The 12,847-nt window shown below is 41.3% G+C and overlaps 1 protein-coding gene across 1 annotated transcript; it reads left to right on the top strand.

The window, feature by feature from the left end:
• Positions 1–9,807: 9,807 nt before the first annotated feature.
• Positions 9,808–10,642, top strand: LOC134660558 (hemolymph lipopolysaccharide-binding protein-like). The gene is made up of 2 exons (XM_063516330.1): positions 9,808–10,129; positions 10,482–10,642. Exons 1-2 carry the CDS (start codon positions 9,808–9,810, stop codon positions 10,640–10,642), a joined length of 483 nt encoding a protein of 160 aa, XP_063372400.1.
• Positions 10,643–12,847: the final 2,205 nt, after the last annotated feature.

Here is a 12,847-nt window from a genome sequence, read left to right as displayed (position 1 = left end):
TGTAAGATTGAATCAGTTTCAAAATAATAAAATAGTTCGTTACGCACTAGGGTAACACAGGGGTAACATTTCAACTTAGACAAGAAATGCGAAAGACAAAAGCTCTACTTTTCTCCACTTGCCAGCTAAGATATGGCTAAAATACCGTTTGCGAAAAAGGGATTGTGTTTTAACGTCGGATAGGATGGACAACCCAGGTACCTACCTAAAATTATTGTTTCTCCATTTCTAATTTCACGGGCCTATAAATCCCGGTCTTTTGGTAGGCTTGCGTGGGGATATAGATCCAACACGTAGAGTCCCTTTGGAGAGCTTTAATGTCATATAGAACGCCTGCTGGGACCCGTTCACAGGTGCAACAATAGACACCCATGAACCGGTCAAAGCAGGCTCTGGGACTATTGTAGAAAAAGTGAACGGTATACCGGTCTATTTGAAACGTAGTGGTTATATTTTCTTTGGTCTATTGATTGAAGTTTGGGGCTATTGCAAAGACGTTCGGACACCTGCCATAACAATGTTGAAGCCTCCTCCACACTAGTGCGCGATGCCGCGAATGCGAGTGTGGAGTTGATTTCGCAGATCTGCGACCTTGACTCCACACTCGCGTTCACGGCTTCGCGCCGCGATTCGCGCACGAGTGCGGAGGGGGCTTTACACAAGTTATCGAGGCAGGCGGTGACTTGCCGCCCATATTATTATTATAGATCGATAACGTGAAATATACCTACTTTGCTTCCCACTTGGTAATAATGCTCCAACGGTTTTTATATACGAAAACGATATCACAACCTGGCTCACTCCGCGATTTCGTCGCTTTGCAACAGGTAGCTACAAGTATATCCGTTCCACACCAATTTTGGTGGCTAGCCATAAGCCGCGCGTGGCGCTGTCGCCACCTAGCGGCCATATCTGTCCTGGCGGCCTAGCCAAGGTGACGATCGCTATCGCTTCGCCATCGAATCGCTTTGTGTGTCTCTCTATCACTCATCCAGATTAGTGTGACAGTGACAGTTGCGTTTCGATCGCTACGGAGCGTTAGCGATTGGCATGTTGGCTACGGGGCCTGGGGGCCGATTTTTGAATTTCGATCACTCGATTTCGTCACTCGAAAATCGGTGGAAAACGGCGAAATGCTAATTTTTGAAAAACGAGTGATAGAACTGATAGAAATTTGGAATCGAGTGGTACAGACCACTCGTTTTCGATTCTATTAGTAGAATTTATATGCCTAGTAGTGGAGATATTACTTAACGAAATACACGAAATCGAGCGGTCGAAATTCAAAAATCGGCCCCCTGATTGTAACAGACGCGTTTTGTTAGTCTTCTGAGGGCCTACCGCGAACCACGTTCGACGTGATGTCTCCCTGTCACACTTACGTACGAATTTACAAGTGCGACAGAGAGGCAATACGTCGAACGTGGTTCGCGGTAGGCCTTCTGTACCTAGTACTATTATTTATTCTGTGTTTATATGCAGGCCATTATCAACAGGCTATCCTAGACAAGAATCTCCTCCATCCAGATTTGCGTGGTTCACGGGATTCACATCAAAGATATGGGCTTGGGCCAGCCCAACAATAATCCCAACAGTTACAAGTAAGTTACGGCATAGAGAAATATAGTAAGACAAGAGTGCTCACTCCATACATCAGTTTTGATACCAAAAAGACTATTAATTTCAGTGTCTACATCTAGCATCGAGTAGCGGAACTATCAGTACTGCTACTTCTTGCTACATCTATTGTCAAGTAGCAATACTGATAGTTCCGCTACTCGATGCTAGATGTAGACACTGAAATTAATAGTCTTTTTGGTATCAAAACTGATGTATGGAGTGAACAATCTATGTATTTTTATTACACACTTTTATTTAGCTTCACCGCGTATATTCTTTGTACATATATGTGCTTCAAATCTTGTAACTTAAATTTGAACCACTTTCCGGTGTCTGATTCAGCTGAAACTTGGTATATTTTCGATGACAATGCAATATTATGTTAACACGGACCTGATCTGATGATGCAGTCGGAATAGGTATAACCAAACGAACTCTTCAATGGAAAAACATAAACACATTGAGTTTAGGCTTAGGTATTAGAAAGATCTCGAGAAGCACTTTTTAGACATGTAAAGATGAGAAAGTACGGTCAGCAATAAAAGTGTGTATCAAAATAGTTATTTTCGATACAAGTGCGAAAATGAGGAAATGCGAAATGAGTGGCGATAAATTAAAACACGGTCGAAGGGAGTGTTTTAAATCGACACGAGTTGCGAGTTACCTATTCGCACGTGTATCGAACAACGTTTTACAGTACATATGGCATTTTAAAGTTTCGACATATGCACGAAAAGTGCTATTTTACGCACTAGTGCGGAAAAGTAGCCCCATATGTACTGTAAAATATTTTCGACGGTCACTTGTTTTCTCTATGGTTACGGTCACAGTATAAAATTTAAAATATAACGATTTACGTACATTTTATAAGGCTATAGGTAATCACACAGATCATGCTCTGCATGAAAGTTATACCTATTTAAATAGAATGCCTATGAAAGCATAGATAAATATAAGAAAAGCAAGAGTGGTAACTGCATACATCAGTTTTCTTACCAAAACAAGTTATTTCGTAGTCGACATTTAGCGTCGAGTAGCGGACATTATCAGTTCTGCTAGTTGACAATAGATGTCGCGGCACAGAAAAACTTTAATGCTCAACAATTTTCAGCTAATATTATAACCGGATGCAACGGAAGATCTATTTTCAGCTCCTTCTGCTTATACCAAATATTAGTTGTAAATTGTTTTAGTATTACATTTTCCTCTTAAGAACAAGAAAATTAGGCTTCAAAGTCCATTTATTTCATGATCTCCACAACCATACATATATTATATATAACCTTAAAGTTTTTGAACCAGGTAGTGTGACGGGACAACTCTCAAACCTAATCTCCAACGCCATTAGTAACGCCTTCCACTTCGGCCGACCCGGAGGCTCTGCACCACCAGCAATCTTCAGCCATTCAGGAAGCTCTGCACCACCAGCAAGCTTCAGCCAATCAGGAAGCTACGCACCACCAGCAAACTTCAGCCATTCAGGAGGCCCCGCACCAGCAGAGCTGCCGCCGGCAACACTAGAAACAAACACCAATGCACAGAATTACCCTGGAGCAGAGAAAGAAAACGTAGAAAGCACTACTGAAAGTCATGATACTGAAAAAACTGAAACTACTCAAGATGCTGAAACTAACTTAACTGAATCTGCTAAAAGCCTTTCTAATGTAAATGGAGATAAAAAAGATAGCAAGGCGTCGCTATCTGATAAAAAAGATAGCACGGCGTCGCTATCTGACACAACAGATAGTGAATCATCGCTATCTGATAAAACAGATAGCAAAGCATCGCTAGCTGAGAAAAAAGATAGCGAGGCATCGCCAGCTGAGGAAAAAGATAGCGAGGCATCGCCAGCTGAGGAAAAAGATAGCGAGGCATCGCCAGCTGAGGAAAAAGATAGCGAGGCATCGCCAGCTGAGGAAAAAGATAGCGAAACATCGCTTTCTCATAAAACAGATAGCAAAGCATCGCTAGCTGAGAAAAAAGATAGCGAATGAGCAAAAACTTTTCGTTACCGACTCCTTTTCTTTCAAGTCATATACTAGACGATTATAACAAATTCATACCTACTCAACGAGTTTGTTTTATTACATAGTTTCTGTGGCTATATTAGTAAAGTTAGGACTCAGTTAGTTTCATTACATTGCGTCATTTGATCGGTCGGCTGCCGGAGAGCTAGCCACGTAAATAGGTATGCAATTTATAGAGCAACGAAATCCCTCTAGTTAGTGTGCCATACTATCATTATTAATTAATCCGGGCGCCTGGCAGCTGTTCAGCGGTGGGTGCGGGAGTGAATGGGCAACAAAGGGGTTGTAAAATCAATTGAAGGTGTGCAATTTATAGAGCTCTAAGTTTGATGTGGTATAATAGCTAATTATGTATTTAATTCGAATATCACGTACAATTGATTTTCAAATGCAGAGAAAATATGTCAGGAAACTTATTTGTAAAATAATACGCGTCTGATCACACGTATGTCATGTAATTAGTACGGGTTCGATGCCGGGTTGTGAAGTTTCTTAAAACCGGCCAAGTGCGATTAGTAATAGAGTCCCGTTTTCAAATCAGCCCAACTCCACCCAAGTAACGAAACACGATACAATTTGACTCAGTAAATGAGATGACTTGGCACTTTTTCGCGCATCTTGGACATGGCACTACTTTTCCCCCAAATAAAACGCCTGGCATTGTTATATTTGAATTAAATACATAATTAGCTATAATATCACACCAAACACAGAGCTCTATAACTTGCACACCTTCAATTGATTTTACAACCCCTTTGTTGCCCAACCACTGTCACACCCACCGCTGAACAGCTGCCAGGCGCCCAGGCTGCCAGGTAATAATGATAGTATGGCACACTAACTACTCTAACTAGAAAGATTTCGTTGCTCCATAAATTGCAAACCTATTTTGGTACTTTATCGCGAAATCTTAATTGTACGTCACCTGGCACTACTTTTCCCCCAATTAAAACGCCTGGCATTTTTATATTTGAATTAAATACATAATTAGCTATTGACGGACATAAGTGTATCTTGTATACCTACATGACAAAATAAATTGAAATGAATTGAATATATCACACCAATATCAGAGCTCTATAAATTGCACACCTTCAATTGATTTTACAACCCCTTTGTTGCCCATCCACTCCCGCACCCACCGCTAAACAGCTGCCAGCATCTTTGTGATTGTCCTTTAGGTACGTGAAAGTGTTTACTTATTCATAATATCTGCTGTTGATAAGATTGTGTTTATGTGTTTATATTTACTAGTTAATTAGTACCTATTAAGCAAATTATATTCGGTCGTTAAGTATACATCTGCTTTTGGTAGTGTCGTGGCGGTTGACGCGTTAGATTAGAGGACATATTATTAAAATATTTTCAAAATACAACAAAAAGTGTAAAAATGATACAGTTTATCTTGGCGTGTCCTTTTTTATTCATGGGTAAGTGTATTTTTCTCATTGTTCCTTAAAATAATGTAAAACTAGTGCAAACATTGTATTATTCTTTTAAACACTGAGAAAATTTTACCATAAATATAATGTTAAAATAAATTGCAATAATTATCATCTTTCATTAAAAACGTCGTACAGAACATTCGACAATACACGCAAAGCGTTAGAAATTTTACAAGAAGGTACAGTTGCCAGTAGAGTATTTAGTTTAGGTACCTATATATTTTGTTTGCATTAGTCTAGGCGAGAAGCGCTGGTGGCCTAGCGGTAAGAACGTGCGACTTGCAATCCGGAGGTCGCGGATTCGAACCCCGGCTCGTACTAATGAGTTTTTCGGAACTTATGTACGAAATATCATTTGATATTTACCAGTCGCTTTTCGGTGAAGGAAAACATCGTGAGGAAACCGGACTAATCCCAATACGGGCCTAGTTTACCCTCTGTGTTGAAAAGTCAGATGGCAGTCGCTTTCGTAAAAACTAATGCCCACGCCAATTACTGGGATTAGTTGCCAAGCGGACCCCAGGCTCCCATGAGCCGTGGCAAAATGCCGGGACAACGCGAGGAAGATGATGAGTCTAGGCTATCTAAATCGCTGCCATCTTAGTTTGGTCAAACACTAACCTAATCATCATGTTTCACGAGAATCGCTTGAAAATTGCGCCTCGCTGTCACTCAGTCAAAAAAATATTTCGCTCCATTTCGAGGATCTTCTTCAGGTGCGCAGTATGCAGCAGGCGCGCTCGTACTGCACGCGGCGCCCGCCACCTGGGCCCACGCCAACGATCTCTGTACAGACAAAGGTATATAATACGGTTACGGTTACTTTTAAGGATCCGTTGTCAATTAGGAACCCTTAATAGTTTCACCTGCCGTCCGGCTTTGCTCCGTGTAATTATATAAATCAATCATGCTGACGAACTGGTAAAATAAAAACTAAATAATATGTACTTACTGTAGGTACCCACACGAAATAAAGGGGGACCACATTATGAAAAAGCTACAGATAAACATCACAAATCAACATGGGCGTACGCACGGTGGGGCAAGGTGGGGCAGTTACCCCACCCTGCTCTCTGACCCGGAGTTAAGAATTTTTTCTCAAAAATGGACGGCAAAGTCGACGTTGCCGGTTAAAAAATAGGTCGCGAAGTGCGTAGTTTATGGTCATTCAAAAAATTAAAAAGTTAAAAACATTGCAGTCTCGATTTCGGGACTGCAATGTCGCATACAAATTCCATTATTTAACGAGTTCCAAACTTTTTAAAACTTTAAATGGCCATATCAAATGAAGGCATAGGTCCCTTAAACAGCCAAACAGATGATCAGCACTTATTATAAAGCCTATAACAGACTATCGCACCGCACCGCGACCTTGGAGCGTCGCACCCATAAGTGAGAGCGAGAAAGAGATATCTGTTTCACCCATAAGTGAGAGCGAGAAAGAGATATCTGTTTCACCCATAAGTGAGAGGGAGAAAGATATCTGTTTCTCGCTCTCACTTATGGGTGCGACGCTCCAAGGTCGCGGTGCGGTGCGATCGTCTGTTACAGGCTAAATGTTGGTACCGCGACTATTTAGGTGTCTCAAATAGGTTGGCGTATTTTCAGCAGAAAAATACACTTCTTTTTTTTTTTAAAGGCGGCAAGCAAATTTTTTTAATGGTTGTATTTTTCTGTGAAAATTAGAACGTTGCTTCTGTAAGTTCTGTAAAATATTTCTATTTCTTGCACCATTTTTGAGAAAAGCACTATATACGACTCGGCTGGAAGGCTACTTGCTGGCTTCGGATTCAATTAAACGGACTCCCAAGGTCGTCCGTTTAAAACGAATCCTCAGCCAGCAAGTAGCTACTTCCGAACCTCGACAATAATGTACTATTAAAATTGGACCAAGATTTATAAGTTTATATAAGTATTTCTGCCCCACCCCTTAACAAATTCTGGGTAATTCTAGGTACGCCCATGCAAATCAAACCACACACATCTTTTATAAGAGGAAATTGTACATAATTTTTGTGTTGCAGATGGCGTGTTGGCCTCGCCGACCACCAGCGCCGAGGCGCAGCTGATGCTGGGCAAGATGGCCGACCACCAGGCCAGCGCCGTCTTCACCGGGATCAACTGCATCCTGGACAGAGGCAAATTCACGTCCATTGAAGGTTAGTTTTCAATTTAATTTTGTACTAAGCAGAGACGCCTATCCAAGCAAGTGCTGACTTGGAAAATTCCCGGAAAAAGGGGGTAAGGTTGCCCACTTACCACCTGAAGGTACATAGTGGAAAAAAAGGCTGCACCAGTCGGCCTCGGCTGGGCGGAGCTGGAGGAGGCCGCGCTGGACCGCGAAAAATGGAAATCTGAGAGCCCTATGTCCCTGGCCATCAAACAGAAACGTTTACTAAAGTGTCAATCTATGGAACTAGCGAACTATGTAAACAAAAGTCACTAGTAAATTCATATTTGTTGACAGTTTCAATATGGCGGTTTATTTACATAGTTAGGAATTTCTATAGAATGACACTTTACTCAAAAAGTTTTAGTACAAGTATTTATTCAATAGATGGCGGTACATGGTAGCGAATTGCGATTTTGTATGCTTGTCTCGTCCATGATGCTATACTCTGGCAAGCCTACTTTATCAGTAGAAAAAAGTCGTGAAAACAACATTTATTTGGTACATTTATCATTCGCAGGTATTTTAAATTTGCAAAAGTTAGCTTGCCGAATTGTGGCGTCACATCTGTTACTATCAACGTCGCGCCACAAGATTCTCACAGATACTGAAAGTGCTACCTTCTATGAAGCGCCGTTGCAAATATTCAACTCCTAACCAACTCTCATTGGACTTCGGTCCCCAGGCAGGATAACACTCGCCTACAGGCCTAGCACAGGAGTGGCGCGACAGTCTCTCACCCGCAACATAGACTATACGCTTGCCCACCTAATTGATACAGACGGTACAGCTAGAAAAAGACAGATTAGCCGGAGAGCTAGCTACGGAAATAGGTATGCAATTTATAGAGCAACGAAATCCCTCTAGTTAGTGTGCCATACTATCATTATTAATTAATCCGGGCGCCTGGCAGCTGTTCAGCGGTGGGTGTGACAGTGGTTGGACAACAAAGGGGTTGTAAAATCAATTGAAGGTGTGCAATTTATAGAGCTCTGTCTTTGGTGTGATTGTGGGTGTGATATGAGCATTTCTCAAATAATTTGTACATTTCGATCACTATACGTATTACAAATTAAAGATATCTTATTGATACGGTTTTAACACTGATTGCACTGATTAAAATAACCGACTTGGTTTCACATTAACATCTCAAAACTTTTTTGTAGTAGTAGACTTGCACCTTTTTACATGTAATGTTTTTGATGGGATAGTTATTTTTTGTAATTCGACATTTAGAGACTTTATACATATCTATATAATACTTTAGTTTGATTTGATATTTGCGACTTAGATGTATTTTATAATTGCTGATGTGATTTTTTTGCTTGTATGTAAATTCCATGTTGACGTGTAAAAGTGCCCTTATGGCCTATTTGCTGAATAAATGTCACGTCCCACGGCAAAAGGTACCTTATGGCGGCTGGCGCTTACGTCGCATAGCGCCGCAATAATATTGGAGCGGCGTTAATAATAGCGTAAGCGCCAACCGCCATCAGGTACCTTTTGCCGTGGGACTACGTCACAAATGTTGATGTTTAATGTTCTCCTGTGCTAGTCCGGCAGGAGAGAGTATTCTTTATTGCCCCCTCCACATTCTCTATTTGTCAGGAGTGCCGCCATCGTCGGTCCCGCTGGACTGGGCCGCCGGGCAACCGAACAACGCGACCGGCGACGAGTACTGCGTGGCGATGAGCGCCGCGGGCGAGCTCGCAGACGTCAGCTGCGACGTCCGTCTGCCGTCCTTCTGTCGCGTGCTGTGCCCCTTAGACAACGGTATTTATTCGATGATTATATATATAATAGGCCTTTGGCATCTGTGTCAGATGTTTAAAAAGCAGCATCCCGGTTACGACACTTGTTTTCGTGGCTGTAATGTAAAGCCCTATACGAGAGAGGATCCCTCGGCCACACGCGTAGCAGGTGTATCCTCTCCCATTCGATGATTATTGGTTCAATGTATCATTTTTTAAGTAGGTCTATAGGAACAAGCACTTTCTATTCGGAGTTGTTGATGACCCTCCAGACCATAGAGAAATACTTATATTTCTCTATGGTCTGGAGGGTCATCAAGGGATGATGTATGGAGTTACCACTCTCTCTTTACTTATAAAGAGAGAGTGGTAACTCCATACATCAGTTTTCTTACCAAAATGCGAGTTATTTCGTAGTCGACATCTAGTGTCAAGTGGTATCAAGTAGCGGACATTACCAGTTCTTCTAGTTGACAATAGATGTAGCAGCAAACAAAAATCTAATGTTCAACAATTTTCAGCTAATATTATAACCGGATACAACGGAACTATATTTTCAACTTCTTCTGCTTAAAATATTAGTTGTAAACTGTTTTAGTAGTACATTTTTCGTCAGTAGCGACACTTGTGACATCTGGTGTCAAGTAGCGGTACTGATAGTTCCACTACTTGACGTTAGATGTCGACTACGAAATAACTCGCGTTTTTGTAAGAAAACTGTCGTATGGAGTTACCACTCTTTCTTTACTTGTATTTCTCGCTCTATGCAAGATCGGTACATGCAAGCGTTTGGCATGTTGGCTACACGGCGTCCTCTAAGTTTGTCTTCTGACAATGTTACATATCCAGGGTACGCATGGGAGCCGCGCACGGGCAGCTGCTACAAGTTCCACCGCGCCGCGCAGCCCTGGGACGCCGCGCTGGCCACCTGCCGCGCCGAGGGCGCCCAGCTCGCCGTCCTCAACAGCGACACTGAGTCCGAGGTGCTGGCGGCCATTTTCAAGAAGAACCCGTCTTACACGATCACGGGGACTGACACGTTTTTTGACGCGAGAGATTACGCCTTGGTAGGCTTTGCTGATAGCTATGGACACGGCACTTGGACCACTATACATGGTGAGGATTAAGCCTTATAGGTTTATTTTAATATTAACCCTGGTCATAGAGAAAAAAATACATAGATTGCTCACTCCATACATCAGTTTTAGTACCAAAAAGACTATTAGCATCTAGCATCGAGTAGCGGAACTATCAGTACTGCTACTTGCAAATAATAGATGTAGCACCGACCGGAAAGTCTTATGCTGTTGAGATAAGACTTTCCGGTCGGTGCTACATCTATTGTCAAGTAGCAGTACTGATAGTTCCGCTACTCGATGCTAGATGTAGACACTGAAATTAATAGTCTAACATGTATGGAGTGAGCACTCTTGTCTTATTATTTATATTTTTCTATGCTCTTGTGCAGGTGTGTCGCTCGCGGAGGCCGGATTCGAGGGCTGGGCGAGCGGCCAGCCGGACCACATGCTCACGGGGATCGAACGCTGTGGCTCCATCTATCGGAACGGACTGCTAAACAATGTTAATTGTTTTAGAAAATTTGCATACATCTGTGAGATTACCCCTTGAGTGGATTCAGGCAGACGTCTCCGCGATTTCGTCACTTTGCTACAGGTAGCTAAAAGTACATCCGTTCGGCCCCAATTTTGGGGAAAGCCATAAGCCGCGCGTGGCGCTGTCGCCACCTAGCGGCCATATCTGTGCTGATCGTAACAGACGCGTTTTGTTAGAGAGTGAGTCTTCTGTACTTAGTGCTATTATTTATTCTGTGGTTCAGGTTAGTTCCCGATTCGCTGGATTCTTGAACTTATGTTTGAATTTGAAACTTGGCTCAGCCCTGGCGCCCGCCTAGTGGGCGCTCGGCGCACACAACCGTGTTAATCGTTGTGTGGCCAACCCGCCTATCGGGCGGTTATTGGAGTACTTTTTTGTGTAGATGTGAATGTGTTAATTTAAATATTAAATACCTTTAATTAAAATCTTATTTATTTACAGATTGGAAGACTTGGAAGTGTTGGAACCATGATAAAATGAAACACAAATGTACTGAAAGTAATATATTACAGCCTTGACTAGATGCCATACAAAATATTCATACATATCACTACAATTATTAATACTGTGTAAAACCCAAGGACCTTACATTCAAACTGGACTTATAGGGTTAGCAACTGTAAAGGTTTATATAGATGGCGCCAGCATAGGTTCACCTGTCTCTAGTTGTCTTTTATGAGATTCGGCTTAAGCGGCTCAGATCCAAGGCCAGGGCCAAGGATCCAGGTCGTAGAACAAAAAAACTATTTGACACAATTCTAGGGATTGACAGGTATGACTAAACCTATGCTGCTGCTGGCGCCATCTGTAAAATACTTCGACCGGCCAATTGTTTTTGTTTGTTGGTTTTTGACAGTTTATGTCAAAAGTAGCTATTTTGTAAGGTAGGTAATAAAAATACTAAAATTGAAGGTAATTACTAAAATTTAAAGAATCAAACTGTCATTACAGTATCTAGGGAAAAAATACAAGTTATAATATACCTACAGTTACAAAAAATAATGGTATCAATTTTAACTTTACTATTTAACTTCCAAAAGTGCGTGATTAATTATTTACAATTAAAACTAAGTAACATTTAACTATATTGTTAATAGGAACTAAAACAAATACTTAATTATTCCCAACGGATGTGGGGTTCCAATTATTAAAAAAAAAGAGAGGATTCGGTAAGAAGTTATGGCCAGAAACCTAAGTATATATGTAATTTCGACAACGTAAAATGACACACAAAATGCACCTATCTGTGATCACAACACAACAACACATTTAAAAATATAAAACTATACTTATGTAGTGAAAATAAAGAGTGAAAAGTGTAAACTCTAAGAACAACCCATGCCAGAAATGACAGAAGTAGATGGCGCATAAAGTAAGGGTTCATAACCCGAACTTGATAGTTTTGAAATACCTACAGCCCCTACAGGGCCATCTTCTTCAGCAGTCAAATTTAAAGGACTATTTTGTTTGGTTTTACAACTTTTCTACTACCCTTTGATTCTTTGATGAAAAACATTAGAATAGGGAATATTACGCGAAAGTCTACGTAGGGGGCGCCACTCCCACAATATGTCACAATCTAAGGGTCTACCGCAAACGAGAGAGTCGAAATTTTGTTATCTAACCTATCTATCACTCTTGCATATTCGAGCGATAAAGAGGTAGATAGCTGAGTTTCGATTTCGCGTTTCCCGGTAGGCCCTTTGTAAACAAACCTTGATGTATCAATGTCATATTTGATTGTCTGTGAAAACTTGTCAAAAAACAGTTTAAGGTACAGTATATTGTATAAGTTACTCTATGGTCATAGAGAAATAAAGACAAGAGTGCTCACTCCATACATCAGTTCAGACTATTAATTTCAGTGTCTACATCTAGCATCGAGTAGCGGAACTATCAGTACTGCTACTTGACAATAGATGTAGCACCGACCGGAAAGTCTTATCTCAACAGCATAAGACTTTCCTGTGGGTGCTACATCTATTGTCAAGTAGCAGTACTGATAGTTCCGCTACTCGATGCTAGATGCTAATAGTCTTTTTGGTACTAAAACTGATGTATGGAGTGAGCACTCTATGTATTTTTTTCTCTATGTCTATGGTATACATACGTCGCTAGTACTGCACTCTGGCGGCAAAACATCTATCTAGGAGGTCTAACCAGTGGTCTAACGTATTTCGACGAAACGTTTTTACCGCTAGCTTGGTAAGCAAGTTTTTT

This window comes from Cydia amplana, chromosome 27 (genome assembly GCF_948474715.1).
Source record: "Cydia amplana chromosome 27, ilCydAmpl1.1, whole genome shotgun sequence".
Classification (NCBI taxonomy): Eukaryota; Metazoa; Arthropoda; class Insecta; order Lepidoptera; family Tortricidae; genus Cydia; species Cydia amplana.
Note: the sequence above shows the minus strand (reverse complement) of the source record. Positions and strands in the feature narration are given on the sequence as shown.

Bases quoted from the DNA above. Each gene is read 5' to 3' on its own strand.
- LOC134660558 (XM_063516330.1), top strand. From the start codon at position 9,808: ATGTTGGCTACACGGCGTCCTCTAAGTTTGTCTTCTGACAATGTTACA. The intron at 10,130-10,481 runs GTGAGGATTAAG...GCTCTTGTGCAG, and splicing joins CACTTGGACCACTATACATG to GTGTGTCGCTCGCGGAGGCC.